The sequence below is a fragment of the Cynocephalus volans genome, chromosome 9 (genome assembly GCF_027409185.1).
Source record: "Cynocephalus volans isolate mCynVol1 chromosome 9, mCynVol1.pri, whole genome shotgun sequence".
Classification (NCBI taxonomy): domain Eukaryota; kingdom Metazoa; phylum Chordata; class Mammalia; order Dermoptera; family Cynocephalidae; genus Cynocephalus; species Cynocephalus volans.
The window spans coordinates 43,666,407-43,684,244 of NC_084468.1; the positions used below are offsets into that span (position 1 = coordinate 43,666,407).

The window sequence follows — 17,838 nt, forward strand, 5'->3', positions numbered from 1 at the left end:
TATTTGAAAAACAAGTGGAGAAATGACGGTGTTTCAAAGCCTTGTCTGCATCGACAGGCAAGCACTTCAATAAAGCATTTAAAACGTTCATCTCACGTGATATTTATAGCTTATGAAATTTAAGGAGGCTTATAAAATTCAAGTCTACTTTCATTTACTAAGATAAGGGCAAAATCCTTTACTTAAGTACTTAGCGTCCTTTTTAGTTAACTTAAGAAAGACTATTTCATGTAAAGATTGTTTCCCATTGTGATGATCTGCTTTGGCTGTTTGGCTGTATTTCATGCATTTGTGTGTGTGTGTTCCTGTGCCCTCACCATTTTTTTATTTTTATTTTTTTACTTACCAAGTGTTAACATGGAATTTTTAAACTTTCTAATAGAGGGTTGAATGGACATTTAGTTTGAGAACATACCTAGTTTGCATTAGAAAATGTGGTTTAGTTTACCTAGGTAAATTGATATACGGGAGTCAGAGTTCCATGAAAACTCAGGAATGAAGCGAAAATCCACTAATGTGTGAATAATAATGTGTTGAAGAACATGTAAGCTCTACTTCCTGGGAAATTCTTCTTAGTAGCACGTTGGTCCCTAAGTCACCATTTTTTAACCTATTTAACAATCATATCTTAACCTTTTTCACAATCATTACTAATCAGTGTTAGTAATCTAGATTTTTTTTAAATCTAAAAAGCCTAGTGACTTTAATTTCTGTGTACTAATTTATTTGATTAAAGGTCTTAGAAATTTAATGATATTAATTCCAAAGTGGAAAACCATCAAGTCAGCATCAAAAGAAAGCTTTTCATTAATCCTCTAGTTATAAATTAGACAAAGCTATAGATTTTTAGCCTATAAACTAGCTTGTTGGCAAAGAGATAAAAGGACAAATCTTCTGAATCTCTTAAATACTCTTGTTCTGGGGTTCTTAATGTACACATTGGCTCTTAGAGGCTCATGAAGTCATCTAAAAATGATTCGTAAATGACTTCTTGCCTCATTATTTCATGTTTATATATCGTCTCAGTTCCTTACACCACCACATCATCTGATCCAGTTGGGCACACAGAGGGGTGGTTTGATGGTTTCTGACAGTTCTTCCAGTAGTTGAAATGAAGCCTTAGTTTCTATGTAAAGAAGTCAAATTAACTGTTAAATATGGGGTATTTACCAGTCTTTGGCCAACTGTATAACATAAACATGTATTTCTACCCATTGCCTTTTTCTGTTACAAGAAAAATGGAGAGAGCCCATCAATAGTGTATACCTGATCCCCAATTTAGGACTTGGGTATCGCTTATGTATGAATGACTGTCCAGAGATAGCCAACCACGCTGAGTGGCAGGATGGTCCTAAGAAGGTTCTGTCTCTCTTTACCTTTTTAGGACTGTCACACTTCCTTTTTTAGTTACTTCTCACTTTATTTTGAGTCTCTGAGGTAAATGGGAGGAAAGGCTTCCTCTTTTTCTGCCAATCATGAATGGTCCCAGCTCTGTCCCTGTACAGGGCTTTAGGTAACTTGAAGGTGGATACTCTTTTGAAATGTAATTTTGTCTTTACACCTTCAAGTATTTATTAAAACTTGTATTTATTAAAACTCACCATCGGTTCTTTGTGCCATTCTTCTCTAAAGTAGCTAAGTGAAAGTGATAAGCAGTGACATAACCCACAGTTGTCACAGCTCCTGATATCTGCAGCATTTTGGAAGATTCACTAAAAGCATGAATGGCACCTAGGGACTGCCCCCCACTGAGAAGTGACTGTACCATGCGGCTGATCCTAGGCTTATTCCAGGCACAGCACTGTTTAAGTGGAGTGCTGGGCTACTTTAAGATAATTTTCTCCCAGTGTGTATAGTTGAATTCACAAACACTAATGTATGTGTGATACAACTCCACTGCAGATCTCCCACCATCCACTTTTTTATTTAACACCCTATTCTGTTCCTTGCTGTGTCACTTAGTGAATCTTGGAGATTGTTCCATATTTGTACAGATAGCTCTAGTTCATTCTTCTTAATGGTGTCATTGTATTTCTTTGTATGGAATGTGTTCAGCAAAGTATTTAACCAGTTTCTTATTAATGGACATTTGGTTGTTTTCAGCCTTTTGCTACTAAAATAGTACTGCAGTAAATATTGTTGAATATACATCTTTGTGTACATGTTCAGGTATATCTGTAAGGTAACTTTCCATAGGTGGGCTTGCTAAGTCAATTTTTAAAAATTTTGTTAAATACAAAATTGCCTTCTGGAGAGGGTAATCACTTTAACACTGCCTCCATATGCGTCATGAGAGTGCATGTCTCCCTGTGTCAGCAGACTGTATTATCAAACTTTTGAGATGTGTGCCAAGCCAGAACTCATTTTGAAGTTACTCTATTGATATTTCAGTGACTAAACCACCATGAACCAAAGCATTTGGCAAAATGTTAGTGTATTTAATTGCTGAGATTCGATTTTTTTTTTTTTAAACAGGTAGTTATGCTCGTCCTCGCTTGGAAATTGGATGCACAAAACATGGGTTATTTTACTCTACAGGAATGGTTAAAAGGAATGACTTCTCTACAGTAAGTCCTGAGGCTGCAAAGTGGGGGGTCCCTGCCCTCCCCAGGTGGTTGTCTCCTACCTGAGACCTCAGGAAGTGGTTGAGTGAGTGAAGGGAAGTCAGGTGGTCTGGGCAAGCGTCCCCCTGTGGCCAAAGAGGGAAAGACCAAGACCCATTTTGAGGACTATTATGGGTGAATTTTAGCAATTAAAATTTTTATATAATGTGTGTGTACATATAAGGGTACTTCAAAAAGTTCGTGGAAAATGGGCTGGCCCATGGCTCACTTGGGAGAGTGTGGTGCTGATAACACCAAGGTCACGGGTTCGGATCCCTATATAGGGATAGCTGGTTAGCTCACTTGAGAGAGTGTGGTGCTGTAAACATCAAGTCAAGGGTTAAGATCCCCTTACTGGTCATCTTTAAAAAAAAAAAAAGTTTGTGGAAAGATTCATATTATCTTTTAATTCTATTTTTCCATGAACTTTTTGAAGTACTCTCGTGTGTGTGTGTGTGTGTGTGTGTGTGTGTGTGTGTGTGTGTGTGTGTGTGTGTGTGTGTGTGTGTGTGTGTGTGTGTGTGTGAGAGAGAGAATATGTGTTAGTATTTTTCTAGAGCAGCTCTGTCCATACTCTCGTGTGTGTGTGTGTGTGTGTGTGTGTGTGTGTGTGTGTGTGTGTGTGTGTGTGTGTGTGTGTGTGTGTGTGTGTGTGTGTGTGTGTGTGTGTGTGTGTGTGTGTGTGTGTGTGTGTGTGTGTGTGTGTGTGTGTGTGTGTGTGTAGAGAGAATATGTGTTAGTATTTTTCTAGAGCAGCTCTGTCCAGTAGAAAAGATCTACCTTTTTTCATACATGTGAGCCACATATGAAATTTAAGATTTTCTAATAGCCACATTAAAAAAGAAACAGGTAAAATTAATTTTAATTTATTTCACCTAAAATACCTAAAATATCATTCCAAATGTTGATCATAAAATCAATATTTTAAAAAATCAGTATTTTTCATTCTTTTTTCATAGTAAGTCTTCAAAGTCCACTGTGTATCTTGCATTTATGGTTCTCTCTCTCAATTTGTATCAGCCATGTTTCAAGTGCTCAGTAGTCATGTGTGCCTAGCAGCCACTGCCTTGGACAGTACAGGTTTCAAGCTTAAAAAGCAAAGGCTTATTAGCATCTGGTTTATAATTAGTGAGAAAACATTGAGTAAACTATAAGTGAAAATATTTGCTATCTTCTACTTTATATACTCTGATTTAACTTTGGGCAAAATTAGAGCTTCATTACTCCAGTAATTTAAAAAAATGACGGTAATGAAGATTCAGTGGTTTTATGTATTTACTTTGTTGCTTGCATATGTGTGTGTGTGCATGTATGTATGTTTATTAAGAGTTTCATTCACGAAAACAAATTGTTAGTTTGTATTATGCCTTGAAGGATATAGTTGAGGTGGGTAAACATTTCAGTGGTACTGAAGATGTAGTGCTAGTTCTTAACATAGTAACTTTGATCTAAAGTACCTGGAATGACTTACCTTTTTCTTTTCACTTTAATTAGGAATAATAGACCTTGATTTTTACAGGATTAAAATTGGAGTTAAATGGTTTGATGGTTTTATTTAAATACTTTTAGAATTTGTCAGCTTTTAATATCATTGTCCTTTTGTAAATTGTTAATAATGCTTTATTTGCATTGTGCTTTAGTAGTTTGTGAAGCCGTTTTACTTCTCCCATTTGAGCCTCATGGCTAACTTATGAGGAAAACAGATCAGGCTTTTATCCTGAACGTTTTACAAATGAGGAAACTGAGGCTTAGAGGGGACCCAAGACTTCTGATTTCTTAAGTCATATCTTTGCTCTAATGGTGTTGTCTGATGGCAGATGAGTTTTAGGTAAAAGCCAAATCATCCTTTTTACAAAAACACTTTTCTGACAGCATGCTCTAGAGTTAATCTAGGGTTAAATTCTCTGAAATCTCTTTAAAATTGTGTTTGTCATGTTGGGGACCATCTCCTTATGATTATAAGCCTATTGACTGATTTGCTTTCCTTGCTGCCTTTCTTTGTTGCTTTCTAAATAGAGCGTATGAGGCTACTCTTTTTCAAGCGTCCTTGTGATGATGATCGCATGACCATGTCAGAATTTCACTTCAGGGCTTGAAAGGAGGCACCATCAACATTTTCCAGCCCATATTCATCTGTCTTAAGCAAGGGTGTGATATCTGTTTTTGTATGGTTCTAGATTCTTTTTTACATTTGCGATGCCAGGCCTTGCTTATGTGCTTTGAGGGCTGCACCTCCTGGGAAGTGAAAAAGATGGTTTCCTGGAAGAGGTCTACGTCTACGTCTGTGTTCTGTGGGGGCAAGGGACTCCATCAGGTTCTTTGTTGGGGACTCTGCTTGCCACTTTGTGGCATGGAGGTAGTGACATGAGGGTTCTCACAGGTGGCAGCCACTTGGTCCTTGCAATTCAGGGTTCTGTGACAAGCCCAATCCACTGCAAAGGCATGGAGGAATCTGCTTTCTTTTTGCCATGTGAAATTCTGTTGGTTTTCCTCACCAATGAGGTGAAGGTAATTATTCACAATAAACTTTAAGAAGTTCTTTGTAGTTCAAAAATAGTCCAACTTCAAGTTTTAAAAATCTCGACCTCCTCCCCCCTCCAGCCTCTCTAGATTAGTCATTTGTTCAGCAAATATTTGAATGGCAGTGATGTGTCCAGTGCAGTATTCTAGGTCCTAGGGGAACAAACCTGTGAACAAGACAAAGTCCATTCAGGGCAAGGGCGTAGAAACAATATTAAGTCAAGAGATCCAGAAGTAATAAGGTCACTTTCCTTTATGCTAATTAAATTTAAGTGAGTACTGTATTTGTAAGGTACGTATACCTAGCACATAAGAAAATCAGAGGGTAATCATTTATACGCTGTAAAGATGGAAAATAGTCCATTTATTGAATTATGTTTTGTCTTCTATTTTTGACTTTTTTCATTTTTGCTAATTTTAATTTTGTTAAACCTGTCCAATGAAATGTTTTGGATTCAAACTGGAATGTGTATATGACAAAACCTGTATTTTTTAATATTAGTATATATCTTAGTACATTTTGATTGCTATAACAAAATACCTTGGATGGGGTGGCTTATGAACAACATAATTTTATTTCTCACAGTTCTGGAGGCTGGGCAGTCCAAGATCAAGGCACTGGCAGTTTGGTGTCTGGTGAGGGCCTACTTTTTGGTTCATAGATGATGCCTTCTTGCTGTGTCCTCACATGATGGAAGGGGCAAACAAATTCCTTTAGGCCTCTCTCGTAAGGGTACTAATCCTGTTCACGAGGTCTCCACTCTCATGACCTAATCACCTCCCAAAGACCACCCCCCCCACTTCCTAATATCATCACCTTGGGGGTCAGGATTTCAGTGTATGAATTTGGGGGCAGGGGCAGACCACAAACGTTCAGACTATAGCAGTATATTTGGTTAAAATGCTTAGTTTATAAGAACTAGTACTGTAGCATGGGAGTGTGCCAAAAATAGAAAGCCCACGGGTTGTGGAACCATAGTTTTGAATCCGTTCTATCGCTTTCTGGGTATCTCTGGTAGCATTTCCAAACCAGGACAGTGAAGTAATGACGTGTACCTTACACATGGGCACTCAAAAATTAGTCTTGACACTGCCTACGGGCATTGTGTGCTTGGTGTCCCCGGGGCCTGTGAGTTTGGAACAGGTGGTGTTGTGTCATTGGAAGAAGTGACAGCAACTGGTAGGGAATATCCATCCCTGCACTCCCCAGACCATTCTCAGTCAGAGAAGACACGGCTCCTGTTTTGATCAACTGATTATTTATTGTCTTGTTCCAACATGTGGGTTTAAGGTTCCCTCTGATGAATTAAGCTAATGGGGGTGTTTAAGCTAAAAGAAAAAATAATGGGTGGGGCAGGTTGTTAGAATTGTAGCTAATTTTGTGTAAAACTGATGGGCTGGAAAAACACCTTTGGGCTAAGTGTAGAGCAAAGGCCTTCTCCTGAGTAATGGGGGAAAGCTATCTCTGATTTTATAACCTTTGAGGATTATTGTCCTGATTTTTGTCCCTTCTAAATTTGTTACAGCAGCAAAACTCAAATAAGAAATGATCCCATATTATGTGTATATTTGTTTTGGGAAACAGTGCTCCTTAGAAGTGTGGCACTGTCAATCTGTGATTTCAAGGAGTTTTATTATGTGTGGCACACACAAATCACGGGGAGTCTTGGGTTGAAGATGTGGCTGCTTTCTAGAAAGTCTCAGGCTGGTTGCTTAAACTTCCAAGCCTCTCTCTTCAGAGGCCCTTTGTTAGAACTGAGTCCATCCAAAGATGTTCTTGTTGAGTGGCCACTAGATGGCAACATAGAACTATGGACAGGGTGACTGAGTGGCCTGTTTCTGAATGAGCGTTAGTCCAGAGGTTCTGCAGTCAATGCCCCCCTTTAAAGCAGATTATACTCTTTATGGAGAATATTAGCTCTGACCCCATGTAACCATCTTTATTGGGTACTTGAAGTGGGAATATTACTATGTGCATTTTATGTTTAAAACATGAGAACTGTTCCTTTACTGCACTCCAGATGAGATCTCTGAACATCTTTCAAACACAGGGACATCTTTGTGCCAGGGTGGCTGGGCTTGCTCCCAGGCATGCTGCAGAACTCCACAGCTCTGCCCAAAGACTCACAACTGTTTTATTTTCTGTTAGCTATGAAAATGATTATCTAAAATGATTATTCTGTTAGCTATGAAAATGATTATGGTTATCTAAATGAGGGGCTGTTGCTCCTGAATCTGTTAAAACAAACAACTGCTCTTTTTCCTCTCACTGGACAGGACTAAACTAAACTGCCAGCCAAAATTTGGCCAATTTTGCCTCGTTTCAGTCCTTGACCTTCCTTTCCAGTGAAGAGCAAGGACTTGGGCCTTACATGTTTTTGGGTTAGCTGTTTTCCCTCCTCTTTGACCTGCCCCCATTATTATGAATAAATTATTATTCATATACACACCATTAGAAAATCAAACCCTACAGTAGAACACCTAGTGCAAAGTAAGCCCTCCTTCCACCCCTGCCTCCCAGACTTGCTTCCACTTCCTGCTTTCTTGTGTATCCTGCTGATCTCCATCACCCCCCCCCATTTGGGTTCTGGCACTTGCTCTGTAACTGGGCTCTCAGTATCTCTTCTTTTTTTCTCCTAAATTCTTCTTCACAGAGACCCAGAGTGAGATTCTCAAGATGAAAGCCTGATTATGGTCTTTCCTATGGTGGGATATGTCCTTCATTTTTTCTCAGATTCAGTTAAAAACACTCACTGTGGACTACAGAAGCATTTTATGGTCTGACTCTACCTCCCTCTAGGCGTCATCTTGTATCCCTTTCCTTCTTACTCTATCCATTCCAGCCACAATGGTTTTCTTTTAGTCCTTTGGACTTGCCACGCTTCCTGCTGCTGCTGGGCCTTTGCACATGCTGTTCCTAATGTCTGGAGAGGCCTTCCCACATCTTCAGAAACACCTAGTTCCTGCTTATCTTTCAGCTCTCAGTTTACATGTCAGTCCCTTGAAGAAGTCTTTTCTGACTTCTAAAATAGTCTAATTTTAATCATATTTGCTTAACATCAGGAAGAAATAAAGGGCATTCTAAATTGTTCTGTTCCATAGAAAGTAAATATTTACTCTGTATTTTGGCTTTTAGGTAGTTTATCATCTCAGTAGCAAGATCATGGGGACTTATTTGTAGTTAGCTACAAAAAGGGAACTTTTACAAATTTGTTACTAAAAATAGATCAGTGTGTTCTATTATGAATCATATCTTAGTTTATAAAGTATGCAAAATATTTATATTGCTAATACTTGCATATGTATTATGTATACTTAGTAGTAGGTAAAAGCTCTACAGAGATACCCAAGGAAATATATCCAGCACTGAATAGCTTTCATATTGCTGGTGAAAATGGTGACTCTTGGTTCTCATTTTTAGGGGCTGTATATTATAAACAGAAGAATTAATTTGTAAAAATAACCAATTAGTCTACTTTCTTATGAAAAGTAAATACTGTGTCACTTACTGGTAAAACTAGGTTATCATCACCAGGGCTCCCTGGAGAAATGGCTGATTACAGCTCTGGAGCAGGGAGAGAACAAGGTGAGCTGGGACATCTTGTGCCAGAAAGCAGGGAAGTATGTGGAGACTGGTGGGGACATGGCAGAGAACACTGGAGCCAGCTTTAAGGGGCCACTTCACAAACTGTGAAAGTTTGTGCATCAAAAAGAATAAAGACAGTAACAGTTTATAATACATTGAGTTAAAGCAAAAAATTCTAAATCCAGAAAATAAGGAAGGTGGTGTGCAGAGCTCTTCTTTGTAGAAGAATTATAGTCAATGAATGTAGATGGGATGATAGGATTAGAAAATCACCATCTTGCATCTTCAGATATAATAATGGATTCAGGCAGGTATCATCAATGAATGCTAAAACCATTGTGTATTATAAATAGGGGAGTAAGTTCCCTTTGTGGAGTCTTTAGGGATCATTCCAACACAGCCACAGAAATTATGTTCAGAGAGGCATGTGAGATGAAAGGATTGATGATGCTCACAGGTCCTAGAGAGGAAGGCACAGTATACCATACAGGGTGCCATATGGGAGGAGCTCTCGGGGAGTGGGCTCCACCAAGCAGGTGAGGAGCGGAGATCTCGGCAAGGACCTGAGGGCAAGTGCCTTCATGGGGCTTAGTGGGAGCACATCAGCAAAAGGCATGAGGGAATTCACTGGTGTGTTTGAATGTCAATAGGTCATAGTTGGGAGGGCAAGAAGGGGAACTTGTAGCAGGGACTAGCCTTATGACACTTGTACACGTGGTCTCCTGGGTGGGGTGTGCACAGCCTGTTTGTGGGGATGTTAAGGTGTCAGAAAACGATGAAGTTTTAGAAATTTACAGTACTCATTGAGTGAAAGATGGTTGAGGAACAGGATATTCACAGTTTCAAGGTCTCATATTACTCCTATTTACTACTATTTCAAAGGAGAGGAAAGCACCTTTAAATGGAGAATCTGGTAGACACCACTATAACCGTGCGAATCAACTTAATATCCCCAATAATGACACAGACTGACATGATAAACCTCCTCCTGCAGTGCACTGGGAAGGACACCACATATTATGTAGTGTTCTTGGCAGAAATGTTTAACTTAAATATAATCATGGAGAAATTATCTGGCAGATTGACATTGTACAAAAACAACTAGTCTGGTCTCTTCAAAAATGACATTGTCAAGAAGGACAAAAAGGCAGGGCACTCATCTAGGGACTAAGGAGACATGATAACTAAAAGCACTTCATGGTCCTTGATTGGATCCTGCATCAAAAATAGCAGCTATGAAGGAAATTTGGGGAACAAATAGGAAATTTTCATGTGGATTATATATTAGTCAAGAAAGTTAAAACTGATTCAATATTAAGAGTGATGATGGTATTGAAGTGTTTAGGGGTGAAGTGTCATTATGTTTACACCTTTCAAATTGTATAGATACTCATATTAATAGCATTATGAGCACATGATTTGAGGGAGAGTACACAAATGTGACAAAATGTTAATATCCGAATCAAGAGCATGGATATAATGTTGCTTATTTACTATTCTTTCAACTTTTCTGAACATTTGAAATTAAAAAAAATAAAAAGGCTAGAATAAAATAGATCATCATGGACGTGTTCCAGCTTTAGGGTTTTTATTAGTTCTTTTGGTATTGTGTTTTATATTACCTGTCCCAATTTTAAAAAACAAAACAAAAACTCAGGTCATAATTTGCCTTTATTCTGTCTTTCTAGATGTGATACAACAGAAAAACTCAGAAATACATTGGATTACTTAAGATCATTATTAAATGATTCTACAAACTTTAAACTTATTTACAGATATGCGTTTGACTTTGCACGGGTGAGTTCTCTGGAACCTATCCAGATGTTTCCCTCTCCTTCCTCCCCCTTTTTATTGCCTTTTGAGGTTTGTTTTTACATGCCACTGCAAAGAACTTGAATAAGTTACTCCCAGGATACTAGTTAGTATTTCTTTCTACATGTACTCTTTTTAAAATTAACACTGATTCTGCACAAAAATTTTGTTTATTAGCAAAAAGCTATAGTGGCAGACCTTCCCTCGCTCTTGCTGTTGGCATAGAAGTAACTTATACATGGGCATGTAATAGACACTGTCTTAAATGTCTCTTAGATGAGCTTGGAAAGCTTCTCCTTCTCACAGAACAACAAACCTTCACTGGTTTACTAGAATAACTTAACCATGTCTAATCCAGTTTTGCTTTGGGTGCTATTATTGTATTTGGAAATTGTGAATTTCAGACTTAAGCTAATTTCAGTGAACATTGTTCAAACGTATTTTTCTCATCATCATTTTGAAAAGTGGTTATCCTGTTTGTCACATAGTGAGTAAATCCAAGTATGTGAGAGTGATTCTACTGGAGTGAAAGACAAGTCTTACTTTTCAGCCTGGTTACCATAGGTAGTGACTTCTGAAGCACCAATGGCATTGTATTAATTCAAATACAATCGACAGTGCATGCAATTATTCTCTAATCTAGAATGGTGTTCTCTAATATGTCTGTATGTTTAGTGGATTCAGGTGACTAGGTGGTCTTGATTGATTGCATTTTTTTTTAAAGCAGAGAACTCTGTAACAAATGATTTTTTCTTTACCATCATGCTGATCTTTTCCGCTTTTTACTCTTTGTCTCTGCCAATTTAGCAGCAAAGGTTTATTTGATGGCGAATTCTGATGCATCTGCAGCGACACATTAGTAGTTCTGAGTGGTGCTCTATTTGTGCTTTTTTCCATTATTGCAACCTTCTAATAAAGTCAGCATGCATGGAAATTTATTGATGTTTGAAATGATACGGTGAGATTCAGATACAGTGTTTGATTAAATGGCATGTGTGTAATTGTATGTAGAAGTTATTTGCCAGATGCTTTTAGAATAGATGCATAGTTTCTAGGATTAAGTAGTTTATTACGTGAGATTTTTTTTTCCTTCCAAAGTGAGCTGTTTCTTAAAGTACGTATAGAAGTTCATTTAGAAGCATCCTGCTTTCTCCATCAAGATCAGCTCTATTTTCTAACTTCCTTCTTTGGGGCCAGAATTCTCCCAGATATCTGCTGTGCTTTAGATCTAGGTTCTGTTTTACTCCTCCCTGACTTCCATTGCATTCTGGGTTAGTCATAGTGGCCCATCTCTTGAGGGCTCCTTGGTAATCTCTTGGTGCCTCCACTGCACCTCACTGGTTGAGGCCCTTGTTACTTCTTCCCTGCACTCTCACAGTAGCCTTATTTCTACATTCTTTCACTTGTCATCTGGCATTCACATCAATAGAGTGTCATTCCTCTTCCTTTAGCTTCAGGGTCACTAGGTCACCTTCCTGCTCCCCAAGGCCTTCAGTACCTTCTTCTCATTGCCTTTATATTACCATAGTGTTTCCCAGTGCATACAATACAGCCACTCCCATGCAACTCTAAGGTATAGACACGGATGGTTTCAGACCACTTCATAGAGGAAGAACATGAGCCTCAGAGAAGTAGAGAAATTTGACCTTGGTCATGTTTTTAATAGACAGTAGATCCAGAATCAAACAGGTCTTCTGACTCCAAGTGCAGTGCCTGGGTTACTCCAGGCCCTAACAGTTGAGTCCCATGCCTCCTCCCCCACATGACGCCTGTCTTGTGGTGATGTTGCATTCCTGTTGCTCACTGAACCAACCACCTGGCCTTCCCTGCTTTCTGCCTTGGTCACACTGGACCCTTGCCTGGAGTCCTGTTTGTACTCCCACAGCTCTGTGCACTCCAGGTTTCTGGGCCCCAACCACATGCTGCCACTTACATGCAGCCTCCCCAGATTGTCCTGTCCAGGAGTATTGTGCTGCCTTCACATACATAACCCTGATACCTCCTCTGCTTGGCTTTGGAGTGTACAGGCTTTAATTTTTCTGGGTAGATCAAAGGATGATGTGTCTTCTTTCTTCATACAACCAATAGCAGCCAGTACAGTTCTTTGCTTTTAAGGGGAGTCTCAATAAATATTGAATTAAGTCCTTTTATGTAATGATGAATAACAAGCACACATATTTAATCATTATTTAATTACCAGATGGATTCGTTCAGCTAAAATTTGCTTTAATATGAATTTGTTAATTAATTCTTTTTTTCGCTTTGTTTTGCTGAGCTGTATCCCACAGGTTTTGAGATGCATTTTCATTTGCATTCACTTAAAAATATTTTTCAGTTTCTATTATCTCTTTTGACCCACTGGTTATTAGAAGTGTGTTGTTTGTTTTCCAAGTATTAGGATTTCCCAGATAATCTTTATATTATTGATATCCAGTTTGATTCTGTTGTCAGAGAATAGACCCTGTATAATTTTAACCTACTGTATTTGGTTTATGGTCCAGAATATGGTCTGCTGTGATGAATGTTTTATGTGCACTTGAAAAGAATGAATATTCTGCTGTTGTTCAGTGGAGTGTTCTGTAAATGTCAATTAGGTCAAGTTGGTTGATAGTGTTGTTTAGGTCTTCTGTATCCTTACAGATTTTTGTCTACTTGTTCTATCAATTACTGAGAGAAGAGTGTTGAATTCTCCAATTTCTATCTTGTATCATTTTCACTTCTGTCACTTTTTAAAAATGTATTTTGAAGCTCTGATATTAGGTTTAGACATACTTAGTATTGTTATATCCTCTTGATGAAATTGATCCTTTAGCATTATGAAATGTCTTTACCTCTAGTTATAGTGCTTGTTCTGAAGTCTACTTTGATACAAATATAGCCACTCCAGCTTTCTTCTGATTAAAGTCTGCATATGTCTTTTTCCATCCTTTTGTATTTGTTTTTATTTTTAAAGTGGGTTTCTTATAGATAGTATATAGTTGGGTCTGACAATATCTGTTTTAATTGGGATGCTGAAGCTATTTATATTTAATGTAATTATTGGTATGGTTAAGTTTATATCTTCTGTATTGCTGTTTTCACCCTATTGGTCCCGTCTGTTTTCTGTTCCTTTTTTCCTCTTTTTGTGCCTTCTTTTTGACTGATTTTTTAAGATTATTTCATTTTATTTCTGCTATTATCTTATTAGCTATGTCTCCGCTTCATGTTTCTAGTGGTTGCTCTAGGCTTTACAGTATACATCTTTAAATTTTCACAATCTATCTTCAAATGTTTAACCACTTCATGTATAATGCAAGAACCCTTGTAACAGTATACTTTCATTTTGCTCTCCCACACTTTATCCTACTGTTGTCATATGTTTTACTTATGCTATAAATCTTACAATATGTTGTTACCATTTTTGCTTTAAATAGGCAAACATGTCTGTTATAGTTACCAAAATATATATCATTTCTGTGCTCTTTATTCCTTTTGTGTAGGTCCAGATTTCTATCTGGTATCATTTTCCTTCTGCTTAAAAAAATCCTACTGCCTAAAAACATTTCTCATAGTACAGATCTGCTGGTGATGAATTCTCTAAGCTTTTATTTTGCCTTCAACTTAGAAAGATACTCGTGGATAAAAAAATTCTAGGTTGACACTTTATTCTTTCAGTATTGCAATGATGTTTCTCCATGGTCTTCTGTCTTGTGTAGTTTCTGATAATCTGGTGTCATTCTTCCTTTATTCTTTTGAACATAATGTCTTTTTTGTTTTGTTTTCTGACTGCTTTTATTCTCTTTTCACTGCTTTTCAGCAAGTTGATTGTGATGTACCTTGGCATAATTTTCCTTATCTTTTTTCTGATTGGGTTTGTTGAGCATTTTGGATCTGTGGGTATTAAATTGGGAAATCTCTCAGCTATTATTTCCTCGAATATTTCTTCTGTCCTCCCTCTGCTTTCCTTCTGGGACTATACATATACCTATATAGATTGATTGATATTGTCCCATAAGCCACTGGTACTGTTGTTTTTTTAAAAAATGTTTTTCCCTCCGTTTCATTTTGGATCATTTTTATTACTATGAATTCTAGTATTTTTTCTTTTGCAGTGTCTAATCTGTTGTTAATCCCAACCAGTGTTTTTTTCATTTTTCATCGTTAGAAGTTCCATTTGGGTCTTTTTGTATCATCAGTTTTTCTCTTCATTGTGATGTTTTCTTCTACCTCTTGAACATCTAGAACATGTTTATAGTAGGTGGTGTTTTCACAACCTTGTCTTCTGGTTCCATCATCTCTTGTTATTTCTCGGTCTCTTTCTATTGGTTGATTTTTCTTTTGGTTATGGGTCATATCGTACAACTTCTTTGCATTACTGGTAGTTTGGAGCTGGATATTATGAATTTTATGTTGTTAGTTGCTGTGGGTTTTTTTGTTTGTTTTGTTTTGTTTTCTGGTGCATAGTTTACTTACTTGGAGGCAGTTTTATCCTTTGGAAGGGCTGGTCCATAGCAGCCTTTATTCTAGGGATGATTTAGCCCCACTAGTAAGGTAATACCCTTTGAGGATTCTATCCAGTGCCCTGTATATTATGAGATCTTTCCATGCTGACTGATGGGAATACAAACTGTTCTTAGACTTGTGTAAGCCCTGGGAAATTTCTGCTTACCTGTTCGCAGTGGTTCTTTCTCCAAACTCAGATCATTTCCTCTCATATATGTGCAGATAGGTACTCAGCCAAAGACTGGAGGAGATCACTTAGGAGATCTCCAGACCTCTCTGTGCAGCTCCCACCTCACTAGTATTTAGTTACCTTTGCCTCCTTGATCTCCAAACTCTGTCTTCTCCAGCTCAGCAAAACTGCTGAGCTCGGTTTGGGTTCCCCTTTGCTATGGCCTAGAAAACTGCCTCCACAGAATAAGCTGGTATCATCTAGGGATCACCTTTTTGTTTCCTTTTTCTCAGGGATCATGGTCCTATGCTACCTGTTTTCCAGTGTGTGAATGCCAGCATTTCATATCTTTTGTCTAGTTTTCTGGTTGTTATTAAATGAAAAGAAAATTTGATCTCTGTTACTCCATCTTAATTGGAAACAAGACTCAAATCTCCCTGCCCCATCCCCCATCTTTAATTTTTTTTCTACTAGAAAAATGACTTCTGGAGATAGTAACTTATCATTAACACTGAAGACCTTTTAAAAGTCATACTTTTAATGAAACTGAACTTTCTGGTGCAGTCTTAATATCCTAATTATTATATTGCAAATAGCAATGGTGCATAACATTAAATATTCTGAATTATACTTTAATATATTGGAAAGAAACTAATAATACCAGAAAATGATAAAATGGCCTTTTTAACAACTCTACACCAAGATAGCCATCCCAAGGGGAGGCGATCATTTCTTTCCTCACCTTTGTACCTTGTTGTTGCCATTTAAAAATAGTATTTGGCTGTAAAGTATTATTTTTCTCCTAATTTTTCTTTGGTTTAAACTTATTTATAGTTTTATGGATGTCATAGAATTGTGAAACATAAGGACTGAAAGAAACCTTAGAGGTCACCTGTTCCAGTCTTGTCAATAAACAGATGATGAAACTGAGAGCCAGAGGAGGGAGCAATCCTGATATGCAGGCCAGTGTCCTCTCCACAGAGCCACACCACCTTTCCTGACTTAACATGTCGCCATCCTGTGGTGTCATATTAGAGGAAGATGGTGGGGTAGAAGTTCAAGGGCTAAAATGGTCTTTTTTCTCCTACAATTGGAATTTTGTCTCAGTATTTTAATGCATAGAGATTTTTCCTTTCAGTGAAAATTTTATTTATTGTATAAACAAATATTGTTGTATGGATTCCTTTAAATATATCAGCCATTTTTCCTTGGTTCCTTTTGTGAAAAGTACCTAGTGAGAACAAGATTAGATAAGAGAGAATGGGATAAAAGACTAAACATAGTAATTTTTCATTGATCTGAGAATAGTTAGTGAATACCAGTGCATTTGATTTTTTACGTTCCCTGTGGGGTGGAGGCAAGCTACTGTGCTGAGAGTCATGGAGAGGGTTGGCGCTTGGCATTTTGAGAAGGGTAAATTTTGGGTTGAGTGAGGCACTGACTAGCAGCAGCACTGAGGACCAGGTAAGAGCAGAGACTGAATTTACAATGCTGTGGTTCTCCACAGTAGTAGGAATTTTTTTGAAGTAGTGTGGTTTTGGCTTGATGCAGAAAGGAGCAGATTTGGAGAAGGAAGTTTTGGGCTCAGAGCACAGACATTGAGATTGAGAAGAGTCCTGGCGAAGTGATGAAGGGGAACCGAGATGGAATCAAGAAGGGAGCGCAGTTAGAAGCTGCTGGATACAGGGGAAGGAAGCCTTCAAGGAGGAAGGGAATGGGGGAGAGTGAGCAAGAAAAGAATGGGAGATTTAGAGTCTTGTGGGGGAAGGCCATGCTGCTTTACTCCTTGAGATTAACCTTAAGAAGTTGAATAGGGGGTCTTATGAAGCAGAAGACACCAGTGCAATTCCCTTTTACTGAGAAGTCATCTGTGTGACAGGTTAGTTTGTTACAAGATCAAAGTAGTCATTCCCTTGATGTGCTCACTTTTATAGCAGGAGCTACCAACTGCTTTTATGTAAAGTCTCGAGGTATTTCAGGAAGATGTAAGAGATCACATAAGTTAGAGTTGATATATCTAAATAAAACAACAGCTAAACTAGAAGTTAGAGTTGATATATCTAAATAAAACAACAGCTAAACTAGAAGTGATTGTGGATGCTACTCACAGAATTTGGTAAGGAAAGTTTTAACAGGTCTTGTGTTCAACAACTCCTGTTACCACAGAATTTCTCCTGAGATTTAACTTAAATCTACTGCGACTATTTGGATTCACTTCTTCTAATATGAGTCAGTTTCTCACTTGTTAACCAATATATTTGTTTAGTTTTTCTCTCCCCACAACCCCCCCCAACACACACACACACACACACACACACACACACACACACACACTCTCTCTCTCTCTCTCTCTCTCTCTCTCTCACACACACACACACACACACTCACACACACACTCTCTCTCTCTCTCTCCCACTCCCACTCCCCTCTCTACTTTTCCCTCATATTTCACTGTGAATTATAAAGAAAACAGAGGATAGCCTTGGGTGAGAACAAGAATAGGAATAATATGATGTCACCTAATCTCTGGTCCATCACCCTGAAAATCTTGTTAGTTTTATCGTTAAGATTCCTCTTTGATTATTGCAGAACCATACAGTTTTGCCCATCAGTTATTTGTAAAGCCATGTGGCCTATGTGTCTTTTAGTATTTAACTTCCTCTTCC

General features: G+C 38.0%; 1 protein-coding gene across 1 annotated transcript in view; it reads left to right on the forward strand.

Annotated features, from left to right (window-relative positions):
* DCUN1D4 (defective in cullin neddylation 1 domain containing 4) overlaps positions 1-17,838 on the forward strand; it is a 70,921-nt gene that overhangs the window by 42,804 nt on the left and 10,279 nt on the right. Inside the window, 2 exon segments of the mRNA XM_063107815.1 lie at positions 2,476-2,567; positions 10,398-10,506. Coding sequence (XP_062963885.1) covers positions 2,476-2,567; positions 10,398-10,506 — 201 coding nt within the window.